The following is a 26,727-nucleotide window of genomic DNA, read 5'->3' as shown; positions in this document are numbered from 1 at the left end:
CTTGGCTTATTTCATTTCTGTTCAAGGAGAGCAAAGTTAAAGATACCATGAAAGCCAGAATGATGCAAAGTGCCGAATGGCTTGCTGATTTCCATGTGATTATTGCAGGCAAGCTCAGGTATCTTATATCTCAGGAGGGAAAATCAGAAGGAAAGACAAGTAACAGTCTTAGCAGGAGCCTTTCTCCTTTAACTCTTTATAGACTGTTGATCCATAGGAACATTTTACCACTAATAACTAGGATAAAACAACCTGGTGATGAAATTCCTGCCTGGCATAAAAGCCAGTTTTCCTTCATACTCTGTTGCCTTCCTCTTTTTGTCAAATAGGGTCGGAATTAAAAACTTCATGTTCTGGTCACCCATAGGTGCGATTTAAATCTTATTTATTCCCCTGTTTAGTAAATTTCTTCCTTGCATATGTCCCTTTAACATATATTCTTCTTTAGATATATGCCATATATGGAAAATTTCTGTGGTTGGTTTTTGTTTTTTTTTTTTTCTTTTGAGTACATTTGAAATGCTGTATCATTAGGGATGATTACTTCTGGGAAGTTCAAAGAAATTTAAAACACACAGCTGATGTGTATTTAGTTCCAAAAATTAGAATGTCATAGTTGATTCATAAAGCTGAAGGCCATGTGTTGTGCAAACACTCCCACTCACAAATAAGGGGAAAAACCCTTCACCAAACCACCAAATCCTTTTACTGATCTTTCTGGCAATGCAGCATGGCCTGTCCCCAGAACAATGTTATCCCAGCTGTAATTCGAGCAGATTTTATTCTTGAGATCTAACGTCCTGTCTCATACCTCATTTTCTGAGGAAGGCCACAGTCTGTCTGTGCTTACCTTAAAAAAAAAAAAAAATAGAATTTTATGTCGCTGAATATGACAGATATTGCAGAGGGCTGGCCACTGCACATGACTTGCTGATTCATGTAAAATGTCTTCCTAAGGCAAACTGATACTCTTTTCTCTTTAAGAAAAGAAAGGTGCAGCCAACCAAGGAAATACCTTGGCTCTAAGCTCTAGGGATTTAAAAGGAGCTTTGCAAACCCTTTCCTGTAACTCATAATCATTGTGGCGATCACTGCTCTAGTAGCTACCAAAATTAAGAAGTTATCCAGGGTATTATATTTAAATGACTTTTTATTGTCTTATCCTGCCATTTGTTTCTTTGTGGTAAGAGCTGGTTTGTCCCTCTGTCTTCATGAATTCTTGGTCCTTCAAGGCAATATGTCACTTTGGTGTTTTGGCTTCTGGCAGTAGTTGTCAGGGAGAACTGTGCTGTTCTGATAGAGCTCTCTTAAGCGCAACTCTAGTGTTGTATTCAATTGATAGTGAACCTCCAGTGCCGGAAAGACCTTACTGGAGCTATGTATTAACTGTACTGTAATTGCTGATCTGCTGCAGAAATGAGATCCCAGCTCTCCTTCCTGTTCTGATCAAATTGACACCATGTGTTTGTCATGCAGAAATGCAGAATTTCTCCAAATACCAAAGTGTTTTTTCATGTGAAAAGGCCAAAGGAACAGTTGTTATTTAGTACAGTTTTCAAAGCCATTTTACTGGAAGCATTAATCCAACAATATATATGTTTGAATAACTTCTATAGAATTCTGCAAAATGGTACCCATGCACCTCAGAGGGCATTTACCTTTACATCTGATAGTATTGAATGATCTGGAACGTATGGCGGTTTTTTATTTTGGGATTTTTTTTAAGGGTAACATAGAAAATTGAGAAACAAATATTACTATTACCTAAGCATGAAGCCTGAGAGTAAACATAAAATTAATGTGAATATTTGGATGCAGTCTGGAGTCATGCAGCCTCATTATAGTCCAGCCTAACATCCATTTTCATTTCGTGTGTAGTGGCACCTCTGAAGTGGATTTAAATGCAGTTTTCTTCCTGTTTCACAACTATTATTTTTACTGCCAGAGAAGCAGAAAGAAGCCTTAGTGTGGATGAGAGTTTTGTATCTGTCTTGTAAGAAAATAAAAGAGAGATTCTAAAATAGAGATTCTAGTTAAATCTTTGCAGGACACTTACTCTCCTATCCTAATAGGTTTTTTGCTTCTGTAAATGGTTAATTTAGAAAAGAAGAAAATGACCTTTGATAATTCACTGTAGTAGTCTGGTGTCCATTTTAAATCTAGTGTGCATTACAGATCATTAATGAATTTAAAATGAGCCTTTATTTGAAAAGGAGGGGAAACTCCTGATATTTTACAGAAATGGCTTTGTGACTTTAATTTTTAATGCACGCTTTTCTTACTGACTGTGGTAGGGCAACATGAAGACTGGGAGGACTAAAAAATTTTTGTGAGGTGTGATACAAGACTGTATGTTGCACTCTGCTTCTGTGCATTTTTAGTCTTGTTTTGGCTTCCTGTGTCTATAAGATTATGAATTCATGAGAAGGAGCAGCTCCTCAACTGGCCACAGTGCCAGGGCTTGGTGGGTGTACAAGCTGCCTTGCACACCGGGGCTCTGCGCTGAGGTTATTACGTTGCTCTGCAAAATTTATAAAAATCATCATGAAAAAAAATGTGCCCGAAGGATCATCCTCTGGAGAAGAGTGCAGACTACTATGCTCAGTTTAATTGAGAAGTATTTCCCAATGATGTGTTTTTTTAGCACCTCTAATTAGCGTGATAGGAGGGGACAGACTGCGACAGCCTTTTACCGATAAAGTAGGTAAAACTGCAGCACCATGGCATGCGTTCCCAGATGCCCTGCCAGTGTGGATGGATTTTGAGTAGTTTAGACACCATTTGTATTTTTTCCTACTGTTTGCTGCAAATACTAGTTAACCATTGCTGGTCAGTGTTTTTTTCTGTGATACAGAGACTTGTGTATTTACATTCTGCTTGAAGATGCTCTAGCAAGATTTTGAAGAGCTGCAACTCTTTACTTGCTCCCATCATTAACATATGAACCTTGGCAAACTACTTTATGGTGAAGTACCAGTCCTACAAGATTCCTAATCACTTGGTAGTCACTGTGTAGGTTTTGTTTTTGAGTAGAGGTAACGATGGATTTCTTTGGATTGCAGAAAGATTTTAATGGATGATAATTTTGAGATGCTTTCCTTTAGATAGGATTTTTAAATCTTCTGAGAAATATAAATCTTAAGGGAAGTACAGAAGAGAGAAAAGAAAAATACATTGGAAATTGCAGCTGCATGGAGCAGTAGCTGTTGTTAGTAACTAGCTGGAGGTTTTTGGGGAGGAATCAGTGAATGAGCATCTCGCAAATGCTGGAAGTGAAGTTTGTGAGTGAGAGATGAAACCTAAGAGAGAAGTTATATATGGAGTAGGGCAAGTAAAATTATCTATGATTGTTGCGAAATTACTTACTGTTGTACTAATAATTGGGCTGTTTCCTTCCATAAGCAGTGGAATAAATTCAGACAATTTGTGATTGCCTGTCAGCTATGCAGTAAAATTATTCTAGTTTGCCACCTTTATTCGGAAAACTTTTCTCAGTTTATCTTGCAAGCACACTTGCAGTCTGTGTAAGATGCCTGCACAAAGCATACAGACATGCTGCAAAGTACAGCTTACGAAAGTAAAATCCTGCTGCTGCCGATATATTTTTTTCAAAATTTATTCTTAAAGTCACAACTTATAGTGGCTGTGTAGGTGTAATCCACTAACTGAGAACAATTTTAAAGATAGTTTTGTCATTAGTGACTTTATTGGTCCTTCAGATAACAGCTTAGTGAATTGCAAAGCAGTAGAAGCAACACATGGTTCCCCAAATGGTCATATGAGTAACAGTTGTGACAGATTTTACAAGCAATAGGTTGCTTTGTTTGTTTTTAACTATACGTTCTCTGACTTGCTGGCAACTGGTAGTGAAACATTTGCTAGCGGAGTGATGTGTGGTTGTACGGAAAGCATTAATAATAGCTAAAATAGGCCTTCACATGCACATACTGTTTCAAGTGGGAATGATTTGAAATTGAATTATTTCCTAGTAGCCAATGTTAAGGTGTCAGGTTTCCTGCTGAAATGAGAGCAAAGGCCTCATATGAAAACAATCTGCATATGTTGAGTCTAGAGTAATGAGCCGGAGCATGTGTGTGTGTCTGTGTGCGTGTAGACTCTGCGGAGCACTAGTTACTTTTACAGCTTAAAAATCTGTTTAGTGACTAAATATCCCAGTTTCCTTTTGAGGGGAAGGAAGTAGGACGAGTGACTGGAGACGTGTGTCAGGATTTTTGGTCCAGGCTTTCTGCTGTCTTAGAGGAGTGGTGGTGGTTTTTCAGTGAGGGAGGCCTCCAGGAAGTGGGAGTGTGCTTGGCTTCAGAGCAGCACGAGGGGTGGTGGAAGGGAGGATGCTGATTAAAATAATAAACAAATGCTGGGAATAGATGACCGCGTGGCTGTCAGAGCAGCAAGGACCAAAGGATGAGATCCCCAGCGAAGATTTCGGAGGTGGCGGTGGGAAGCTTTGCTGGAGATTTTTGCCCGAACAAAGGAAGGGACTTTTAAAATTTCTTTTAACGGGCCTTAGTTCTCCTGTGCTTGCAGCATCCCCTAGGCTAAGCCTAGGAGCTTCCCTTTCCCGAGGGAAAAGGGTTGGAAGTGGCTTGGTTATTACCATAGCAACACCAGCCTGCTGGTGGCCGGGAGTGAGAAAGGGAGAGAGAGGAGAGGTGGCCTCCTGTCCGGGGACACTGCCTTGTTTTCTAGGCTGGAGTGTGCCCCATCCAGTTTGGGCTTCTCTGAAAAGCTGGCTTTTGGAGCTTTCTATATACAGAAGTTTCTTTGGGGATTTTTTTTTCCGTTTTTTTTCCCTTGAATGGAGCAAGCATGGAACAAGCAGCTCCTCCTCCCCACCCCCTGCGACTTCCACACACCAGGAGAATATAGCTTGTCTTACGCAGGGTAATTGAGACCAAACGTTGAGCTTGGGGCCTGCAAGAAAACACTTAGAGCCAGCAGGCCATCACTGAGGTGCGCTTGAGAGAGTCCTGATTGTGCGCAGAGACGAGAAGATCCCTGCAGTGCCATGGGACCAGGTTAATGCCACAATGAGCGTCTACCGGCATTAGCTCACCCCGAAGTGCCCAACCCATGGAAGCAAGCGGGGACGGGAAGGCTGCTAAAATGGTGCTGCATGAATTACCGCTGGGGGAAGACGGCAGTAGAGAGATGCGTGTGCAGGGATTTTCAGAGGGTTTCAAGCAAATATAGCTGGAAAAAAGCTAAACCTCTTGAAGGCTCTAGACCTGGCTTGGAGAACATACCTGGAAAATGTAGGCTTCGGGGGACCTTTAATCATGATTGGCCTGAACTTCAGCTTACGGGAGCTGCTGACAAAATTTGAAAAGGTATGAGAAGAGCAGTTTCATATACAATAAATAGGGCAGGCCGTGATAAAAATTAGGAATTTTTCTGTATTGCTGTGAAGGTCCTCATGTAATCCTTGTTTGATTGCCTCTCAAGCGGCAATGGAAGGCTAATGCTTCTTTCCTTCCCCATTTCAGGTCCTGCAGGATTAGTTCTACAGCACTTAGGCTGACTGTGGTTGTCTGGTCTTTCCTTATAGGAAGTAATAGAAGGTTTGAGGCTTTGCTAAGTCGTGAGTATTAAGGGGGCTTTCCAGGGTGCTTGTGATCTTACTTCACACAGAGAAAGTGCTCCCTAATTTGCTGGTAAATTTAGTTGAAAGGTATCTTAGTCAAGTTGGAAGATCTCCTGATGGCTTTTGTTAGTAGAATTGCTTCCCATGAGTGTGCCACTTCTCCACTTCTTTCCTTTATTCTTGTTTTATTCAGTCTAGTTATTCTTTCTCTTACCAGGAAATTTGGCAACAGTAATGCTGCGAGGCAGGAGGCTTGACTTTGCAGCGATTGCATTGATTAGAATGACTGAGAAATGAAACTTCTCAAACACGTTGCTTTCATCTAATTGTCAGCACTTCTGATGAGACCTGAATCATATATTTGCAACACTCTTTAGCTTGACTTCCCATACTATGTTTTCTTTTTTCTTTTGCAGTACACTTCTCTTAAAAAAAAAAAAAAAAAAATCTTGTGCCATTCAAAACCAGAGTCAGTAAACAATCTGTTATGTTTTTTTTTTTACAGATTAAGATTAAAAATACTACTTGTGATCACAAAGATCACAAGTAGAAGAATAGATTGTACAGCATGATTCTGTTGTTTTAATCTTAAAGTTTTTGATACCAATCAGTACTGATCACCTGAACAACGATATAAAAGATATTACTAAATGAACCTAAATAGCTCCTAAAATAAAATTAAGGTAGTTTTTTTTTTTCTTTTGGGGTTTGTATAATGGTTTTGGTTAATCTCAAAATCATAATAATTCTAGGTGTTCAGAAGACTTCCTTTTTTTTTTTTTTTTACTTTCAAACACTAGCAAACTTTGGCGCTAATGAGACAGATACTCTTCAGCCATCCCACTAATATCTTCCAAAAGTAGCTAGTAGCAGCAGGTGAAAACATCTGCGACGTGAATTCCTCACTGTGGAAAACACTTTCTCCTCTCTCCTCCCCAGTCTGTCAGCTGGGCGTCAGTGTTCTCTTGTAATTGCTACTGTTAGTCTTTGAAGATCAGGTCAGATACCAGAGGAGAGTGTGCTTGCTTTTGCTTCTTGAAGCCTCAGCCTTTGAGATGTTTCACAATACTGGTTAAGGAAGAAGTTCTGCTACCAGCGTTTTTAATTTCTTTGTACCATACCAAGCCCTGGCGTTTGCAAATTTCATGCTCTCCTCTATGATTTTGAAAATGCCAGTGTCTTATTTTGTGTCAAAGGAACCTGATTGTAACAATTCTCGACAAAAGCACAGCTTAAAAATCTCACAGCTGCCGTATTTTTTAGCCTAAAGCTTACTGTCATTTTGTCTATTGTGTTGAAGTTTGTAACATGATGTAGGAGAATGCTTTGGTGCTGGAGAAGAACGTTAACATTTTCATTGTTGAACTTTGATCAGAAACTGCTTATTGAGCAAGTTTTTTGTTTTGTTTTGTTTTGTTTTTAGCAAGTTCCACTCTCCCATGCATCATGTCCCTCACATGATTTCCCACACACCCATCCTGTTCCTTCTTACTGAGGAGTTTGCTGGCAGTAGAAACAGCATTATGACAGTGATTCTGGTTTTCAAGCTCCTTTAACTTTTTGTATCCATTAACATATGTTGTAAGGAGAATTACAAGGGCTGTTACTGTGGTTGTTAACGCAGAAGCCAGATGGCATTTGCAGGAGCTTGCACGACACTCCCTTCCTACTCCCTTCCTATGCAAAAGTAGAGTCATGTTACACTCGAGTGGGCTGAGCTGCTTTGGCTTTGTTCAGTCCCAATTATGTGACTGCTGGAATTAGTATTAATGGATTTCTGATGCCATTCAGATGTTCGGTTACTGCCACGTGACTGAGCCACAAAAGTTGTCAAATACAGGCTGGCATTCTCAGCCTTAAGTGCATCATTATTCTTGTGATTAAAAGAATCCTTAGCCACACCATATGTCACCTTTTAAGGTATTATCTATTGAGTTTGAGTGCAAGTTGAGACAACTTTTTGGAAACTTGAAGCTGCGGTGCAAGACTTGTGGTAATACAAGAGTGTGAAAATCAGACATGAAAAATATCCAAAGGCTTTTTTCCCCAAAAAAGTGTTTTTTTCCCCTGAATTATCTAAGAACTTAAGTAGTAGTTGAGTTTGTCACATCTAAACTCAATTGCTTTGATCCTTCTTATTCTGTAGTCACACTGGCTATACTGAGAGGCATATGACATTTTAGAGAGGGTTATGTCTTTATATACGGTTCTGCCAGTGGTGGATTTTTGATCTTGGCAGTTCTACCCAGGGGTTTTGCATGTGTACCATTCTTCCAAGTGTGAGTTCTTTATAAGCTGATTGCCTAACAGCGGACAGCCACTGCAGGCCTATGTGATACAGCAGATGGGGTGAGCTTTTCTAAAGCTATGACTGTCAAGTTATGGGTGTCCTCTGAAACCTGAGGGGCAGACTTCCTGGCTGAGATGAGTACCTGGATTCTCCAGAGACTGGAGAATTCCTTTTAACTGTCTCTTTTGGCAACAGCTTCCCTCTTTCCCTCCCACCCCTTGCATTTGCAAAGAGGAGAGCAATAAAAGTCCCGTTTCCCTGTCGCAATGGCCACCTTCACATGCCCCAATTCTTACTTCCTCCTTGACGGTGATCAAAAAGTGAAAGCTTCAAGTGAAGTGTAGGCTAAAGGGAACATCTGACACAGCAGTGTACTCAAAGGCAGTTGGCAGCAGCAGGTAAAATGTATCTGATTCAAAACAGAATAAACAACATGCTATAAAAAGTTTCCATTGCCTTGCTACCTGCTATGAGACCTCAAAGAAAGATATTCTGCCTGATATCTGTGGCATATAGCTATGACCTTTAGTTGCCACTGACATTTGCTGTTCTAGCTGTTTCAGTGGAAAAGTTTCTGCAGACGCTTTCGTGGGCAGTCATTACCACGAGAGGTCAGGAATAAAGGGGGCAAAAGCCATACCTCCATAATTTAAGCCTTTGCTGGCTTGGATGTTGTCAGTGAAGGAAATGGGCGGTCATTCTTGAGGGACTTGCATTTCCTTTTACCAAGTCTGCTGCCCTATTCCAGTCAGGGGGCGTGATTGGTATTGGATGTGAGAAATACAAAACCGTCCAGGCAATGTAGCTTGGGGTACCTTCGTTAGGGCATATGCAGTTCTTCAAGCTATTTTACATTTATGAGTAGTTGACCACAGTCCTATTCACTCCTACCAAAATCTTCACTTGGGTCAAAAGCCACAACAGTTTGCCTGTTCTGTAGTTTGTAGCTGGGATTCCAATTACCTAGCAGTCTGCGTGCCAACACAAGTCTGTGGCTAATCCTGTGGCACAGTGTCAGCCTCCGACGTGCATGGCTGTTTCTTTGAAGCTGCATGTAGTTTATATGCTATAACTTGCCATCCCTGCTCTGTGGTCAGCTCTTTATAGAAATTCAATGGAGTTCTGTTTGCTTGGAAACATAAAACAATTTAAATGCTGTAGATCTTTTCCATAAAAGGGTAAGTTGTGTTTTGCTTAGTGTCGAATATAGTAGAAGCTTGATTATAGAATCTGTAACGTGATGGGAACATCTTGTTGTTCGCTTTGTGTAGTAGAATATCTTTTCTGTGTTATATCTTTGTTTCAGAAACCTCAAGTATTCTTTATAGTGAAAATGGAGTCGTGCAAAATTTTGTGTTTTAAAATGCACGTTGTTTGTTCCACTTTAATTTTGAGGTAGGGATATGGAGTTTTCTTCAACCAATCATGTTTTTATCTTCAACAGAAGGGCTTAGGGCCTTTTAATGGGAAAATATTTTGCCTGTGATAATCGTAATATATCATCAAATAAAATCTGAAAAAACATGAGTAGAAATGAATGTAGTGACTGCTTAGGGCATTACAGGGCCCTCTGGATTCTGCCCCCCCCCCCCCCCAAAAAAAAAAAAAAAGCATTAGAATACTGCTTTCATGGGAATGCTTTTATGAATTCTTTTTGTCTTGAGTTTGTCTTCATAAAAAATTAAATAAGTTCCAAAGGACAATTATCTATTGCTGTAACTGTTTAAAATATCTTTGCACTTGGCAGCAGGGGGAGTTTGACAGCTGATTGACCTTGTGCATGGAGTCACTTAAGTTAGGCTTTATTCAAACCTTTGTCCTACACTTCCTTTTTCCCTGGGCAACTTGATTTAGTCTGACTTTGGGCTGTTCTAGTAGCAACACCAGCTGCAATTGGTGATGTCTTCTGGTGATTTTCAGTTTGCAGTCTGTAATGTTATTGAGTCTCACGTATCATATTTATATATTCTTTAAAGCCACCAGGCTCTTGAGTTGCCTAGGCAGCATATATGCAGCAGTTTGATTTTAAATCTTAAATAGAGCGTAAGAAAAGTAGCAATCTTCTAATATCCTCACTAGGGTAAAGTAGATAAAAATGCCAGGCTAGTTAGCTCTTCTCCCTTCTATCTTTTGAAACTTTGAAACTTGCAGCTCGTTTTAAATATAAGATGAACTTTTTCCTCAATGAGATCTTTTAGTTTAGGACACTAATCCTGCATACACTTGTGCATGTAAATATATCTGCTGACCTCATATCAATAATCAGTCAATCCCATGTAATAAATATGTGTACACAAACATTTTCAGAATTAGCAAAATATAACCTTAAGGCATCTCTGTAGCCATATCCCAAAAAATAAAGCTGATGTAATGACAGTTCAGGGACTCTGAGTTCTCTTCTTCCTCTTCACTTGTATCCTTCAGTGTGTTGTCCCTGTGACTCTGGATTTAGGATCGTCTGTATAATTATAGAGAGATGTTTATAATTATTTTTAAAGCACTGAAAAATTTTAATTGTCTTACCCTTAGTAGAGTTGATGCCAGTTGGAGCCTGAGCAGGGATAATCAACTTTTTTCATCTTATTTGTCACAGAGAAGATGATGCAGAATATGAAGAATCATGATCAAGAAAAAGGCAGGAGACAGAGAAATAATAAGATTGGATGAACATGAATTGGCATGTGTACAAGATGGATAGAGCTCTTCTCCCTACTTTGAAATAAGAAGTTTTAAGGGAAGGCAAGCACAATGTGGTTACAAAATTCAGGAGAATCAAGGGAAAGGTTACGATTACACAGTGAGCAAGAAGAATTACTGAGGGAACTAGGAGCAGTCTTGGGACAAGATGGGAGCCCTTCATCTTTGCTGGTCTTCCAGCACAGGAAAATATCTTAAAAAAATCTTGAAGACTTTTTATAATCATCATTGGGGCATAACTTGCTTCTCCTATGTCTATCTGTTGCTATTAGCCAGCTTTGACATCACACCTGCCTGCTATACTTCTTCCATATACATGCTGAATTGAGATGCCTTGTTTGGATTTTTCTCCTGCTTCTTTTGAAGGCTCTGATGCAGTGGCACCGATTGACTTTAATAGCAGTTCTATTTTGTTTATCCATCAACTGAAAGTACTTCCTCTTTCTGGAAAATGGAAATCAGAAAAGAGGTAGAGAAGTTGATTAGCAAAGTTGATTCTTTGAACTAAGCTGTCACAATATGGCCTTCACAGATGGGTCTTAAGAATGCAAACAGAAGATTTACCATGCCTTATTCAATGTAACATGACAACTGTCAAATGCAAGAATCAAACCCATTTTAAAGTGAAACTCTGTTTTGAAGTTTTAAGCATGCATACTTACAACTGTCTCTCTCAAAAGTAATCAAAGATAAAATATTTGGTGAAGGTTCTCAACAGCCTTAAAATGAGCACTGTTACTGTAGAATGGAAGACTAGAGATCAGTTTGCAAACTCTTGTTTTATAGCTCTGAAGAGGCATGGAAATGGATATGACCTGGGCAGATTTCTGTAGTACAGATTAGTGTGTACTTACAACAGTATAAAGCAGAGTTCAATTTTATCTCCTGCCATTTGGACTCAAGCTGGTTTTCAGAGGATCTGCTTGCGTATCAGAGTTGGAAGGTCAGGATCTGCAAATGTTTTCATACAAGCATGTGCTTTAATTGGTGACTATGCTGTCTTATTGGGGTTTGTTGATTATTAGACACATCCGTTTTAAATGTCACTTGATGTATTTGTTTTCAGAATGATGGGGTTTATTAAAGTAGGTTAAAGGCAGCAAAAGTGTCGTCTTACCCATTTAAGGTGGTGAAACTGAGGGCAAAGAAGAGAGTTCTCTGAGGTAATGTCGTAGCTCAGTTGGAGAGCCAGAGCTTCGCTGTTTCCCCGCCCTCTCTCCCTGCTTCCCAATCCCTCCAGCTGTATATTTACTTACTTTATTTAGGGAAGGAAAAACAAAGTTTTAATGCTATTATGGCTACAGTTTCCAGCCATCAATTGTGGACATATATAGCATCCGTTCTTAGATGCAGGGCTAAATTTTGAGGGTGGAGGTGAAAGAACCCCCTCCTTTGCCTTCTCCTGCCCCTGGGAATAGCTAGAGTGCACTGAGGGGCTGCCTGCCAGAATACAACCTTTAAGGGATGTCAGGGTTATTGAATTTCTTCCTTGCAAAAGAAGCTTGTTTACATCTGCCTCAGGTTTCTGTCACAATCTTTGCTGATTAATCCCATTGAGACAGGCAATACACCTCCTGGCTCTTCACACATTTATGTTTCTCTGTTAGAGTATACATTGAGGTACAGATGCTAGAAAGCATTGGCAATGATACGGGAGATTTCATTTGCTGGTCTTATGTTACGTTTTAAGAATAATACTGTGCTTAGTTAAATGAAGATAGCTACTGTAATGTGCTTTTTGAGGCAGAAATGAGATCAGAGAATAAAAAGTTTACGTTCAAAGGGGAGAAGAAAATGAGTAACTTGAAATGAAACTGCAAGTACTTTTCAGTTTTTCTACAAAATGCAGACCTTTTTATGTCTACCTCTCTACATAATGCAGCAGATGGTATCTGATAACTGAATTGTAAAAATGGGTTTTGTGGTAGCTATGGTTATTTACTTGCAGTTTAGGGACATAGATTTTAGTTAGAAACATTCGTTATGTATGTCATAAAACACTATACCATGTGAATTGAACAGGATGGTTGTGTAAAGTTTCTGCAATGTTTTATTTCAAAGAGGAACGAGACAACATTGCTAAGGCTGAGTCTGTGTGATCTCTGAGCAGGGAAAAGTTTCTAGTGCATTTGCAAATACAGTACTGTGCGGAGGAAACATGTGGGAAACAAGTAGGGAATTATTTACTGTAAGTGATTTAAATAATTTAAAAAAATAGTGTTCATAGTTGTAAGTACTGTTTCACAGTTAAGGGTGATTTTCAAACTCCTTTTCTCATGCTTAAGAAAGGTGAACCTTTTATAATGATGTTAATGGGGTACAGGTCTTTGTCTCTGCATCTCTTTCTAGAGACACACAAGAAAGATGATGTGCTCTGGCCTAATGGTTTAAGAATTGCAGTAGGAATAACATCTTCCTTGCTTTAAACAGAGAACTAAGATGTCTGGGCTTTTCTTGTTGATATTCCAGGACATCCAAGCTGAGATTGATGCCCACAATGACATCTTTAAAAGCATTGATGGAAACAGACAGAAGATGGTGAAAGCCCTGGGGAACGCTGAGGAAGCTGCTCTGCTCCAGCACCGACTTGATGACATGAACCAGCGCTGGAATGACCTGAAGGCGAAGTCAGCTAACATCAGGTGAGTAATGAAAACATCAAGACATGAGGGGGGCACAATTGCTGTCTTCTAAAAGGCTCCAGAAGCATGTCTGTGGCATTGAGGTAAAATCTCAGTTTTCTTCTGTAAGAGACCTTGAGCACTTATATGAAAACTTGGTGCACTTGCTGACGATGGACGCTTAACTACTTGTTTTGCTCTCTGCAAAGCTGTACAGTTTTGACTTGCCTATTTGTACTGAATTTTCCAGAAAGTGCGTTGAATCTTTCCTTACTGTAAATCAAAAGCAACGTCAGTGAAGTAATTCTGTGAAGTTAAAATTACTGAGGAGAAATCAGGGTTTTTTTGTTGTTGTTTGTTTGTTTTTACCACTGAAATGATTACTTTGATAGCGCTGGCATCTTGAGTGTCTACATCCCTATTGGCAGCAGAATTTTTTGACAGGTATTCAGTAAAAAATGTTTTAAAGTACATATTGATAAAGAAAAGCCTTTAAATTTTTTGATCCTAGTAGTGCTAAGTGAAAAGCTCACTGTCTATCCAAGCGCAGTTGGTATTAAAATCTTTATGATGTCATTTTGTAGTAGATATTATCACATATTCATTAATGTGAATAAAATTTCACATTAAATTTAATTACACAGAAAAGCATGTATAGAGCTTTTAATTGCTACTGCTTTTCTGTTGATTAAAGGAAATTGTACTTTTAATAGAACAGAACAATGTTAAGCATTCATACTAATTTTCCAAAGACCAGAAAAATGACTGGAGCTTGGAATTCAGGCACAAGAGTTTGAGAGCGTGAGACGGAGGGGAAAAATGTGATGCTTGCTTTTCATCTCCACTTACCCCATCACCAACCTGCTAGATAGCTAAGTGTAGTTGGAAGAATTGGCTCAGCAAAAGCACGTAGGCAGAGCTCGGACCAGAAGAACCAAGCAGTTTGGCGAGGGAACGTGTAAAGAATGGCACCACCACACCACAGGTAAAAGTATGGTTAAGCTTGGGTTTTTATGAGCTGTATCGGCAAATAAATCAACCCGTGAGTGACACTAAAGCATGTTCATATGTTAATAGTTTAATCAGCAACTATAAAGTTCCAAAAATAACAATTCAGTTGTTCTGTCCTCCCTGGGGTTAATTATAATTTAGGAGGAATTACTGGTTAAATTGCCTTCAAGCCGTTTACTCTAGCAGTTGTTAATTCTGAGGCAGCAATACAGAGACTGCTGTTGTGCAGTGAATGCTCATTTCTTTTTGTGTAGATCTGGAACATGTCAATGCTGTGCAGCGGACCACGTGTTTGTGCTACTCTGCTGATGTGTGTAATACTGCTGAGCCACATGACTCACTGAGCTACAAGACAGAGGCAGGCAGGGAAGATAATACTGGAACAAACATAAGAGAAATAAATTAACCTTTTGAATCTCAGATGCCTCTGAACAGAGGATAGTATTTTTGAGGTCATGTTTTTTGCCCTGTTTCTTGATTGCAGTTCAGTTCTCCAATTTGCACAAGAATGGTGAAAACGTCTGTTGGGAAATAACAAGCAGTACAACTGGTGTGAAGTTGGTGTGTTAATCTGGCTGTTCACCTTAAGCTTTTTAATTGCTACTAGTTGACCTTCAACTTTTTCTTTGTATACGTTATTTCAAGGAAGAATTGTGGAAAGCAAAAATATATGGATGAATTGTGAGAACAGCACAATGTCCTAGCCTGACGACTGAAAAATCTGATTGTTTGGAGTTTAGCTGGGGTAGTGCTTCTAAACTGGGGTTATTCTGTGTGTGTGTGTGTGTGTGTGTCAGGGGGGATTGTTTGTTTGTGTTTAATATTTGCAGCTATGTTTATATTCTGATTATTTTGATATAGTTGCTGAAAGCACTGTTCTCCCATAGGGAGACAGCATGAGGCTTTCTTCACTATTTCAGTCCTTAGAGCTGATCATGCTAGTTACTGCATGGACTGTACTTTCTTGCTGCTATAACTAGAGAGTTTCAAACTGAAAAAGCAGCACTTTTAGGACTTATTTTAAAATGCATGGAAACTACTTAAAACTGCACTTGTAGAGATTATGGCTTCAATTTGAGAGGACTGTACCTCTTGCTGAAATATTCCTAGATTTATTCACACTTCTTTCTTTTTCTTACTGCGTTATCTTATTTCTAGGAAGAAAACAAATCAGCAAGTTGATATTCCTGAAATAAATATGTATATATATATTTTTTTCCTCTTACAGATATGTCTTTTAAAGCCAGATATTTAGGACATACTCTTTTCCCCTCTGGGTAGGGATGGGGGGTTAGTATTTGGAGGACAACAGAGGTAAAAGTACAGGGGGAGACAGAAAAGGAGTCTCTAAATTTAGACCACCCACTAACCTTTTTCTGTTCCATGTGTTTCCTTGTTGCTCCGCAGGAAAAGTGTTACCTAAATAGCAGAAGCAAAATCTGAGTAGGTCACCAGCTGTGAAGAGAGCCTCCCAGGGTCAGCTGAAGGGGAGCTATGTCAGTGTTGCTCTTCTGCATTATCTTATTCTCCCTGAGCACAGGGAGGGAAGGAGAGAGGGTGCTCTGAGTCTGTTGAGCTTCATGGAGAGCCTATGTTTTTCCTGCTCTGCCAAGATTGCTTGAGGAGTTCTTCTAAATACAGGGTGGTGGATGCTGGGGAATATTGTTGCTCCAACCAGTGCTCAAAACATAATCATATATACCTGACCTGTATTTTTATCCGAATGTATTCTTAAACCACCACTTCACGCGGCAAGTCTCTGAAAATTGCCAATTCATTTATCACATGGACACAAACACTTGAAGCTTTGCTTGCAGACTCTGCATTGGTAGAAGGCCCAATTCCTAAACAAGGGCAGAAGTCCTCTTTTTCAGAGCAAAGCAGCTCAAGGAATATTTCCGAACTTCAATATATTTTATTGACTCTAACTCTTCGATAATGTCTGTATCACAAATGTAAACATGATACTAAAACTTTGCACTGAAAAGCAAATTGGAACATATCTAGGTCCCTTTCCCTATAGGTAGCATTTGCTCTGAGTGAGGTTTACTGAATGCATGTCTCTCTGCTCCTCGGGAGGATGAATGCTTGTGTCTGCTCATCAGCTGCTATTGTGTCCTCTCACTTTTATTTTCACTGTTGCGTCTGATAAGATTAGAAGGATAACATTCAGGAAAGGTGCAGATTGATGTTGATAGAGAGAGTAGCTCTGTGTTCAAGGAGAGATTTTAATGTGTCTGTTAGTATACTCTTCTTCCCTCCCCTGCACCCCCTCTCTGCCCCCTGAAGTCTGCCTTGCAATGGACTTTGAAATCATATGCTAGTGATGTTTTGCTGCTCTCATTAATCTGGCATGTACATGGACACTCATTAGTGGTAAATTACAATGAATTTAATCTTGTATTATATGCCACATCATTCACATTAATACTAAATTAGTTTGTTCACTGTTAACGTTGTTGCAGTGAATGTTAAATTAACAGTGAACCACCGTTAAAGGGCCCTTTAAATACCTAACTACTGACAGTTTTGCCCTTCCCCCCTCCCTTGCAAAATCCTAATTAATTTTGTGTACAAGAATTCAACTAAATAATTAGAGCGGAATCCTGAAGCCTCAAACGGTGCCAGTTTTTAGAGGTGAGAGCTGCTTACCCTTACTAGAGACAGTAATAAGTCATGATGAATAGAGATTTCACTTTCAGATGAATGCAAAACTATGGATCTAAACATTTGAGTTGTGATTTGTTCTTAAAGATCTATAAAGATTCTTTATTTTTGTAAAATCTGTGGGCTTGATAGCAAAACTGTGAATTCATACCTGAACCACCTTGGCTTAGATGAGAGGAAAATTTTTCCTCTCTGCCAGATTCATAGGAAAGTTTACTCTGTTTTCACTTCCAGAAAGGAGGTTGGTTCTGTTGAATACCTAACACATGGGGGTAAAGTGTTGCACTGGCAACACTTGACAACTTGATATTTCTGATGGCTTTTTGACAGGAAGTCAAACTAGTTGTGCAAAGGAGAAGGCAGACGTGGTACATGGGCCACTCCATGCTGTCAGGATGTGTAGCAGGGGGCTGGAGGGACTAATTATTGTGAATGCTCAAGGGTAAATTTTCAGTGGAGTAGGCACCTTGTGTAGCAACTTGCTGTATGGATGAGGTTAACAGCACAGCAAGAAAGTTAGTTGCCTTGAAAGTAGTTCTGGTTAGTGAGTCCTGAAGAGCTGAAAAGAGATGAAGAGAGCTGAGAAAGTATATTTTAACTCGGAAACTGTGACAACGTGGACCAAAACTGTGCAGAAGACGCAAAAGTCATTCGTCCTATATGCATGTAACTGTAAATGCAGTAGGTCACTTATAACTCATTGTAAGGGAGGATGCTGGCTCAGCTGTTTTTAGACCCAGGCTTACCAGCAGCTGGTTTGAACTGAGAGAAAGGTGTTAGTGACAGGAATAAGGGAAGACAGAAACACTGATGCAGGAAACTGTATAGAGAAGAACATCACTTCTAGCATGTACTTGTAAAATCTTTTTCAAGTAGCTACCTACTGTTTTCCTGAACAGAGCAGAGGAGGAGAATAGGTTCTTCTTCCAGAAGCTAGTTAGTTTACCCTTACAGAGATGGGATGTTTCTCTATATGTCCTTCCCCCATCCCCCATGCACTCTTACTGACTGTTTTTTGGTTCATCTATCCCAGTATCCCTGGAAGATCCCAGCCTACCCGAACTTAAGTTTTCCTTTAAGTAAACCTGGCAGCACATCACCCTTTCAGTCCAACTCTTGTCAGATCAGTACTAATAATTCATTGGAACAGCTATTTAAAATGATAATACAATAGACAGCAGGTGAAAGTGTCAAGATGCAAGGTACAGTGATTCAGAAAAAGAATAAAAAACTATGTGCAAAACATAAAGAGAAAACCTAGGACACAGGATAGCGAAGTTCAGTTCAGGACCAGGAAGGTGCAGAGCTAGTGTCAGACTACACTGAAAAAGACTTAGCTCTACTCCATCACCTGTGTGGTAAAATAAATTGTTATGTGCTGGTATAAGCTAACTATATGTATGTTGGTCTCAGAATGGAATCCATAAGAACACAGAATAACTGGACTAAAAGTAGAATAGCTGGACTGAGTCAAAGATGGCACTTCAGGGAAGCCATCAAATCAAGGTAATTTTGAATGTGATAGAAAAGAGTGTACTAGAATTTGGAGGTGCTGTAGACTTCACTGGGGGACAGATGCACGCTGCTTTAATTCTTCAGTAACTCATCATCGACTAAAGTGATGTATTAAATAATTGGTCACTGATGTTTTCAGCAGCACAGTTAACTTCCTGCTGATGACTCGTTCCTTTCAGCACTGGAGATTCAGGTCCTGGCACGAAAGAGCTCAGTGTTGTGAAGCTTTAGCTCACAAAATGATGCTCATGCTTTATGCATTGCAGGGGTAGATTCATAAAAAAAAAAAAGGCGAGCACTTTGTGTTGCTCAGATGTGCAGGCTTGCAAGATTTTAGGTAGATCCAAACATCAGTTACATACTAGTCCATGTTATCCTGGTTTTTCTTCCTCTCCCTGCTTATTTTGTTTTGCTGTAGAAAGTGTTTTGAAGTGGAGGATTTTTAAAGCATCAAAGTTACTTTGCAGTTAAATATTTGAAACGTTCCTACCTTGATAATTTTTTTTAAGTACAATCCCATGCTTTTTATGCTATTCAAGGCTTTAAAAATGCTTTTATGTTCTTTCACAGGGCTCACTTGGAGGCAAGTGCGGAGAAATGGAACAGGTTGCTGACATCCCTGGAAGAGTTAATCAAATGGCTGAATGCAAAAGATGAAGAGCTAAAAAAGCAAATGCCCATTGGAGGGGATGTTCCAACCTTACAGCAACAATATGACCACTGCAAAGTGAGTTGCTTAAATTTTATCGATAAATGTGCTACTCTAAAGAATAGAATGAGGCAGATTTGAAGATGGGAGAAATGATGAACGGTTTCTGTGTCGTGCCAGATATGAACCATTATCATGTGGTGTTTCATGAATGGAATGTTATTCTATGAAATGTTGCTGATTGGTGATTCCCAGAGGAAGGAAAATGGATTAAATTTATCCATTGATTTGATTTTCCATAGCAGCTTTTCACTGCTGTTTCCTAACAGAAGTTTTCCTCAGGTTCCAGACAGAAATGCCTGTGGTTCAGTTTGTGCCCGTTGCCTCTTGTCCTGTTGCTGGGCACCACGGAGAAGAGACTGGCCCCGTCCTCTTGACACTCCCCCTTCAGATACTTGTATGCATTGATCAGATCCCCTCTCAGTCTCCAGGCTGAACAGGCCCAGCTCTCAGCCTTTCCTCATAGGAGAGATGCTCCAGTCCGCTCATCGTCTTTGTAGCCCTCCGCTGGACTCTCTCCAGTAGGGCCATGCCTCTCTTGTACTGGGGAGCCCACAGCTGGACACAGTACTCCAGGTGAGGCCTCCCCAGGGCTGAGGAGAGGGGGCAGCATCACCTCCCTCCACCTGCTGGCAACACTCTGCCTAATGCACCCCAGGAGACCCTTGGCCTTCTTGGCCACAAGGGCACACTGCTGGCTCATGCTCAACTCGTTGTCCACCAGGACTCCCAGGTCCTTCTCTGCAGAGCTGCTTTCCAGCAGGTCAGTCCCCAGCCTGTCCTGGGGCATGGGGTTATTCCTCCCCAGGTGCAGCACCCTGCCCTTGCCTTTGTAAAGGCACTGTTCATTACTTCACTAAAGCTTGCAGTTTGCTAGTAAACTGTATGAAGTTGAAAAACTGTATTCTCAGGGGGAAAGTGAAAACTGGAAGGAAGAGCGGCGAGGGGCGGTGCCCAATCCCTTTGCAGATCCCTCCTGCCCTTCCTCTTCATACTTAAGTGATTGGTTTGGATAGGATTTGGAGTAAAGATGTCCTTTTGGGGGGGGGAACGCTGTACATCTTATGCCTGTGATTCCCCCACCCCTTCAAAATTTTATGCTAAATATGCTCTTTTGGCAAATTTTTTTTATAAAAGAATTTGATGTGATTCCACGCTGCCAGTCCTTCCGTGCCTGGTGTTGGTATCACTGGTCAGTGTAGTGTGCTTCACGTTTAAGCTGCTCCTTTCAGAATATATGCATCCTGTGTTAAGCTGGAAGTTCTACATGGAGATTTGAGATGTGACTATTCCATACAAAATGTTTCGATGTTGTTATTTTAGAAATCCCAGACTGAAGCTGTTCAGTAAAACATCTCAGTATATACAGATAAGTGTATGTGTGCTGCAGAACACGTGTACATGGACCATGGAGCTTTCTTTAACCTTTCCTTTGATCCTGTTCCTGCTTCGGAGAAATAAGCTATTTAAATAGCTGACTAATATATTGGTTAAATATTACAAAGATATGACTTGATTTCTCTCATGTTACTCCCTTTATTCCACTTATCATCACTGGCTATCCTGAAACTATATAAAAACCACGTTTCTTTCCCCATAGTACTTCAGATGTTAAGCTTTCTAAGTGTTTCATATTCCCTGTAAGATGACTATCACCCCTGTTGAACTGTCTGCAGAGCCACGTCAGCTTCTCCTCAGGCCTGTCTGTGTGAGTGGTTGTGTGTCTCTGCTTTCCTCTTTCCTTCAGCTTCACATCTTCTGAGGGTGTTGCCTTGAAATTGTCCTCTTACACACTGAGCGGATTGTTCCTCCCCATTACCTTCTTTCCATTTTTGCTTCTCTGCGATTCCTTTGCTCTTGTTTCTAGCTTGCTTATCTGAGCTTGCTCCCTCGCAGGTACTTTGTGCTGCACATGGTGAAATTCTGGCTCAGCTCATTCAGATGTGGGCTCGTGTCAGTCTCGTTTCCTGTCCTTTACTTTTCTAGATCTGAATCCTTCTCATCTTAATTTGCTTTTGACTTCTAGTTACTTGATAACTGTTCTCCCTGTTAACATAGATTTCCTCCCCCCACCCCCACATAAACTGTTGACTGGTTTGCTTCTGCTAAATAGCACTAATTTTATTGATCTTTCCCCCTGTTAGTATCTCCCAACTCAGTGCTTGGCTTTGGTAGTGTTATATTAAGTACGGTATTATGTGACAGAGAGTTTAAGTTAACTCACATTGTAGGCTACTGAGGTCTGTTTGGAAAGGAGGAAAGAAATGGTTTGCCAGTTAATTTTAAACTTGTTTTTGTTTTAAATATCAATGATACTTCTATTCTTTAAAAACAAACATTACCCACAGCAATGTTATTCATGTGAATTAGGGTTACGGATTTAGCCCAGATTTTCCAGATTAGCAGGAATCTTTCAGGACACATCAATACTTAACAACATTTGTACTGATCATTGTGGTGTTCTTATCATGTACTAAATGCCAAGCATAGTCAAACACAGGGAAAATTCTGTCTGGGTGTTGAGTTATGCTCCGTATCTTGGAAGGGGCAGGGCAAGAAGGAGGGTCTCATTGAAATAAGGGACCTTGAATTTCCGATTTTAACTGTTCTCAAAATGTCTTTGGGCTGAAGCCCAAAGAGTGGGATAGCCCAAAGAGTGGGATAACCCCAAGAGTGAAACTCAGAAATGCTTTGTAGAAAGGTGTATCAGGAAACAGAGAGGAAATTTTAAAATACTTGAATTAAAAATCAGCTTTATGAAATGTACCTGAACCTAAGGCTGTATTCAAACTCACAAAGTATGGAAAATTCAACAACAAAGAAACTGATGAAGCAAACAGCTGTAGGGAAAAGAAAGTGAAGGCAGCTGCCATTTCAGTCTCTAGTGCTAGCTTTTTCCCTAATTCCGTGTTTCACACTGATGCCCATCCTCATGAGCTCAGGTTTTGCATTTCATTGTATTCTTCACCAGCCTTCCGTATGAATATTCAATAAGGATTTTGAAGAGTATGATGTAAAACTGCTTATCTATTGGCTGCATAGATCATGCTAAAGAATATTTACATAGATATTTTATGCAGCCAAAAAAGAAATGATGCAAAAGTACTGTGAAGAATCAGTGGGCTGGGGTTGCGGATATGGAAGTATCTGGAGTTGTGCCTGTATGCAAGCGCAGGAGATGCGGATGGTGACCTCCTGGTCTCTGCAAACGTGCTGAGAACCTTGCACTGGGCATCTGTCTGCTCTCTGAAGGAAAACCTGATTTAAGCTATTTGAAAGTGTTCCTTTACTAGTACAAAGTGTACCTAATATAAATCACTGTGGTTTAGGTTTAAGAAAGAACAGGACATTTCAAAATAAACAGGAGTGGGTACTGGATACTCTCTCGTACAAATCCTTTCAGCATCTGTCTGCATAAATGAACAAGTGTCTAGCTAATACTAAATAATGCATGCATCTTGAATCACAGAGATGCTTAAGTTCATTCAAGTCCAAACTGAACTGGGCAGAGACCTATGAGTGTTTCCTCAGTAATTTCATGACTATGGATGGATCATTAATATTTCAGATTCTCATCAGACTTTTTGGGGTTGCTGTCAATGTACTTAATGTTTCAAAGTTGGTTTGTTGAAGCAGTCAAACACTGGAAGTTGCAAGTATTTCTTTCGAGTTTAGTTAGCTTTTGTCACTTCTATCAAAAGCGTTAGCTTAGCCAACTGGAAACTACTTTGTTGTTATCCCTTCAGGGTGCCTCTAATTCCATTGTTTACTTTACGGGCAGGAAAAGACTATGAGAAAAAACATTTTTCCAGCCCTAAATTCTCTGTGCTCTTTTGATATGTGTGACTGACTTTGGGCAATGGACTTATTCTTAAATCCTTGTTCTTACTTAATTATTCTAGATTTTATTTCTTTTTTACCATCTTAAAGTCTGTTTCTGTCATTCTTACAGTTGTATGTCTAACAAAAAAATGAGTAGTGTCTGACGATTTCAGTGCTACCTTAGTCTGTGCTCTTAAAATTTAGTCTAGAAAGGGTTTTATTAATTTGTTATTCATCTCATCACTTAGATGTGCAACATCTGTATTGAGTAGACCTGGTCAGCTATGTTGCTGAAATATTAATTTTGACCAAAATTTGAGCGATGAAGGGGTGACAATAGGGAGAGTTAAACAGCCTGTGGCTGGGAGAGGAGGATCTACAGAGGTTTTTGCTGAGAACAACAACTGCAATTTGGTCCTGTAGACTAAAGTGTGAATGAAGCAGGAGCTTTAACATTCTGTACCACACTACTGTGAAGTAGCTCTTCAAAGTAAGGATGTGTTTTCAAAATCTGTATACTCTCTGAAGAGGAGGAATAACCTTCCCACTAGTCAGTCAGCATTACTGAACAGTTTGAGAGCTGCTTAAGTAAGCTTGCAATGTATGAGGAGTTTTTTAAGGACTGTTGAAGTTTTATGTGCTTTGCATATTTGAGAATCCTGAATGCTGATTACTCATGAAAAAGAAAGGTTTCACAAATGCAGTACAATTTTTTTAGCTTTAAGTGAGACTTTTTTTTCTTTCTGAGATATGCTTAAGAAAAGAGGTTGAAATGATGAGTAGGAATCTTTTGTTAAAGGAAAGGAAGGATGTAGTTAATGCCTGAAGTTAAATGAGAGTTCTCACAATGAATCTGACTGACTTAAAGCCATTGCTTATTAAGGATTTACTGTAATTGATTTGTCTTACATGAATGATTCAGGTGTGTATCACTAACTGTGCTCTCCTGAACAATTTCTCCGAAAGAATGATATGTAAACAAAAGCATGTCACAAAGAATGAACTGTTAAATTAAACTGTCAGTGTAGTGTATTTTTAATGTTAATAAAAAAAAAAAAAGTTACTTCTGGCTGTATTTCAACTTGTTCCCAAAAGTGCAATTGTCTTGTGATAAGTCAGGAAAGGTGCAATGGATCAGTACTTAAAAAACAACCTGGATAATGAAAGAACCAAACATTCTGTCACTACTGCAGAGTAAAGCAAGTTGTCCTGCTGTGGTGAAGGCAATTGATAGGCACTTCTTTCAGTACAATACAACATTTCTGTGGGATTGTCTTTTTAATGTTATCTTTTCAGTATAGAAATGAGTATATTCATCTCGTGTTCTGTTTTCCAGTAATCCAATATCTAGGCTGTTTTAATCAAAGACTGCTATATAAACTTTGAAAACCTTACTGGCTCTCAACCCACCTATTAAAACCTATGTTTTTGAAGGTTTATAGTTAGCATCAAATATCAAAGAGGATATTCTGACATTGTTTTGGAGTGAAATGCGTGTGAAAGCAGGCTGACACTGTTGAAAAAGCACAGTGATTCAGAATTTCTGGTCTGTCTCTTGAAATACTGTGATAAGTTCAGTGCTTCTCTTTGATATTTTCTTGTCTCATATCCCAAAAGTAAGTCTACTGCATCTCCATATCTTCTCTGCAGTAGTCCTTGACTTACCTGAAACCTTAGGGTGTCTTAATGCAGTTGGATGCACCAGACCAGGAGCTCACTCTTCTATTATCTTGAGCTGCAAGACATGACCTGCACCCAGTTTGAATATTGTTAAGGCATGTAACTGGTGTTGGATGCTGTAACTCATAAATGTGACCCGTAGGCATAGGCCTCACCTACAGCAAAGTGCTTAGCCAAATGAAGGTGAGAACATGCAAGCACATCAGTGACACCACCTGAAATCCCATCCAGGCTTTGTAGTTTTGGATACTGCCCTGCCAGCTTGTAACTAAACGGCTTCCAAATGGGAGCTGCTTCATGTCTTGCTGGTTCAGAGAAGTCAGAAATGGTTCCTGATTGTCCTGATTCTTAACGTGCTCTAAGCTGTATTAAAATTCAAACGTTAGACATCATGTTAACAAGTGGGATCACAGTTTTGAATTTTAAGGACCTTACGTAATCTTTTGAGGCTTGATTACAGGGTTCCTTCCTGCACCTTTACATGACTTGGTTATAGCTTATGGTAATGTTAGAAATGACTGGCTCCTGTCTGCTGTGTTACAGAATCACAGAATCGTTTAGGTTGGAAGGGACCTCTGGAGATCATCTAGTCCAACCTCCCTGCTCAAGCAGGGTCACCTAGAGCATATTGCCCAGGATCACATCCAGACGGGTTTTGAATATCTCCAGGGAAGGAGACTCCACAACCTCCCCGGGCAACCTGCTCCAATGCTCTGTCACCCTCACAGTGAAGAAGTTTTTTCTCAGGTTTAGATGGAACTTCCTGTGGTTCAGTTTCTGCCCGTTGCCTCTTGTCCTGTTGCTGGGCACCACGGAGAAGAGGCTGGCCTCATCCTCTTGACACTCCCCCTTCAGATACTTATACACGTTGATGAGATCAACGTGTTCTTATACCTCAGACTCTGCCTGTGCCATTTGGAGTGTGTTGTGTGTGAAGAAAAAAGAAAAAAAATATATCTATATGTATGTGTGTAAATATATATATATATATATATATATACACACATTTATTTATTTATTTGTGTGTATGTATATAATTTGTTAACTCCAAGTCCCATTTCACTGGGGACAAATGGATGTAAACATGTAAGAAATGTCTTTCTGGACCAGTGGTCCATCTATCTCAGTATAACAGTGACACTAGGAGGTGCTGTCTTGGGAGACTATGTTTGAGCCTGGCCACTATGTGTAATCTGTTCCTCTTCTACTCCCTAAGCATCTGCCATCATGGGATAAAGGAGAATAAAGAATATAACCCTACTCTGCTCTTATAGTGTGTGTTTTGGACCTGTTTCCAATTAATTTGTCTAATTTCTTTTCATATTTGCTGATATTTGCTGCCTCAACAACCTCCCACGGCCATATAGATGCCAGATGCTCATCATCAATTGTGTTTAAAATCTCTCCCCCCGCCCTAAACAAACCACTTAACAGTAAAAAAACAAAATAAAACCACACCTCTACCATTTATATTCTTATCTCCCTCTTTTTTTAACTGTAAATGCCCATTGTTTTAGTACTGTGGAATTCAGCATGTAACAGTTCTTCACTTGCTTTGTCCAATCTCTTCATAATTTGGAAACATTTATCGTGCCTCCTTTGAACCTTCTCCTCTGCCGAACCGAAGAGTCCCAGCCTTTTAATCTCTCCCCATAAGACTGCTGCAGTATTCCCTTAACCACCTCTGTTGTTCTTCGCTGTGCGTTTTCCAATTCCGCTGCGTCCTTCTTGAGCTGTGGTGACCAGTGTTGCACACAGTATTTAAGATGGGATTGCATCGGCAGTTTGTACTGTACGCAGTAACAGCTTTGTGTCTTGTCCTCGGCAACTTTCTGATGATGCTCAGTATTTTATTGGCTTTTTTAGTTGCTGCTACATATTGAGCCAATGATTTCAGAGAACTGTCAGTGAGACTCCAATGTCTTTTTTTTTCTAAGCTGTAACTGCTAGAAAGTGTTCAGGAACTTCAGTCTAGCTGGTGTATGCTTTTTTAAGATCAGATTGTGTTTCAGCTGTGTTAGAAAATGCTAGATGTTATCTGAAACCTGAGAGATAAGCTCCCACTTTTGGTTGCAGAAATATAGACAGGTACAAGGAAATGGGGCAGGGCATT

General features: G+C 39.9%; 1 protein-coding gene across 8 annotated transcripts in view; it reads left to right on the top strand.

The window, feature by feature from the left end:
* The window catches only part of UTRN (utrophin), a 402,533-nt gene that overhangs the window by 248,121 nt on the left and 127,685 nt on the right, over positions 1–26,727 (top strand). For all 8 annotated transcript variants that reach the window (XM_068938835.1, XM_068938836.1, XM_068938837.1 and 5 more), the window contains 2 exons: positions 13,059–13,231; positions 18,974–19,130. In XM_068938835.1, the coding sequence (XP_068794936.1) occupies positions 13,059–13,231; positions 18,974–19,130 (330 nt within the window). The remainder of the gene's footprint in view (positions 1–13,058; positions 13,232–18,973; positions 19,131–26,727) is intronic.

The sequence above is a fragment of the Struthio camelus genome, chromosome 3 (assembly GCF_040807025.1).
Source record: "Struthio camelus isolate bStrCam1 chromosome 3, bStrCam1.hap1, whole genome shotgun sequence".
NCBI classification, from domain to species: Eukaryota; Metazoa; Chordata; class Aves; order Struthioniformes; family Struthionidae; genus Struthio; species Struthio camelus.
Note: the sequence above shows the minus strand (reverse complement) of the source record. Positions and strands in the feature narration are given on the sequence as shown.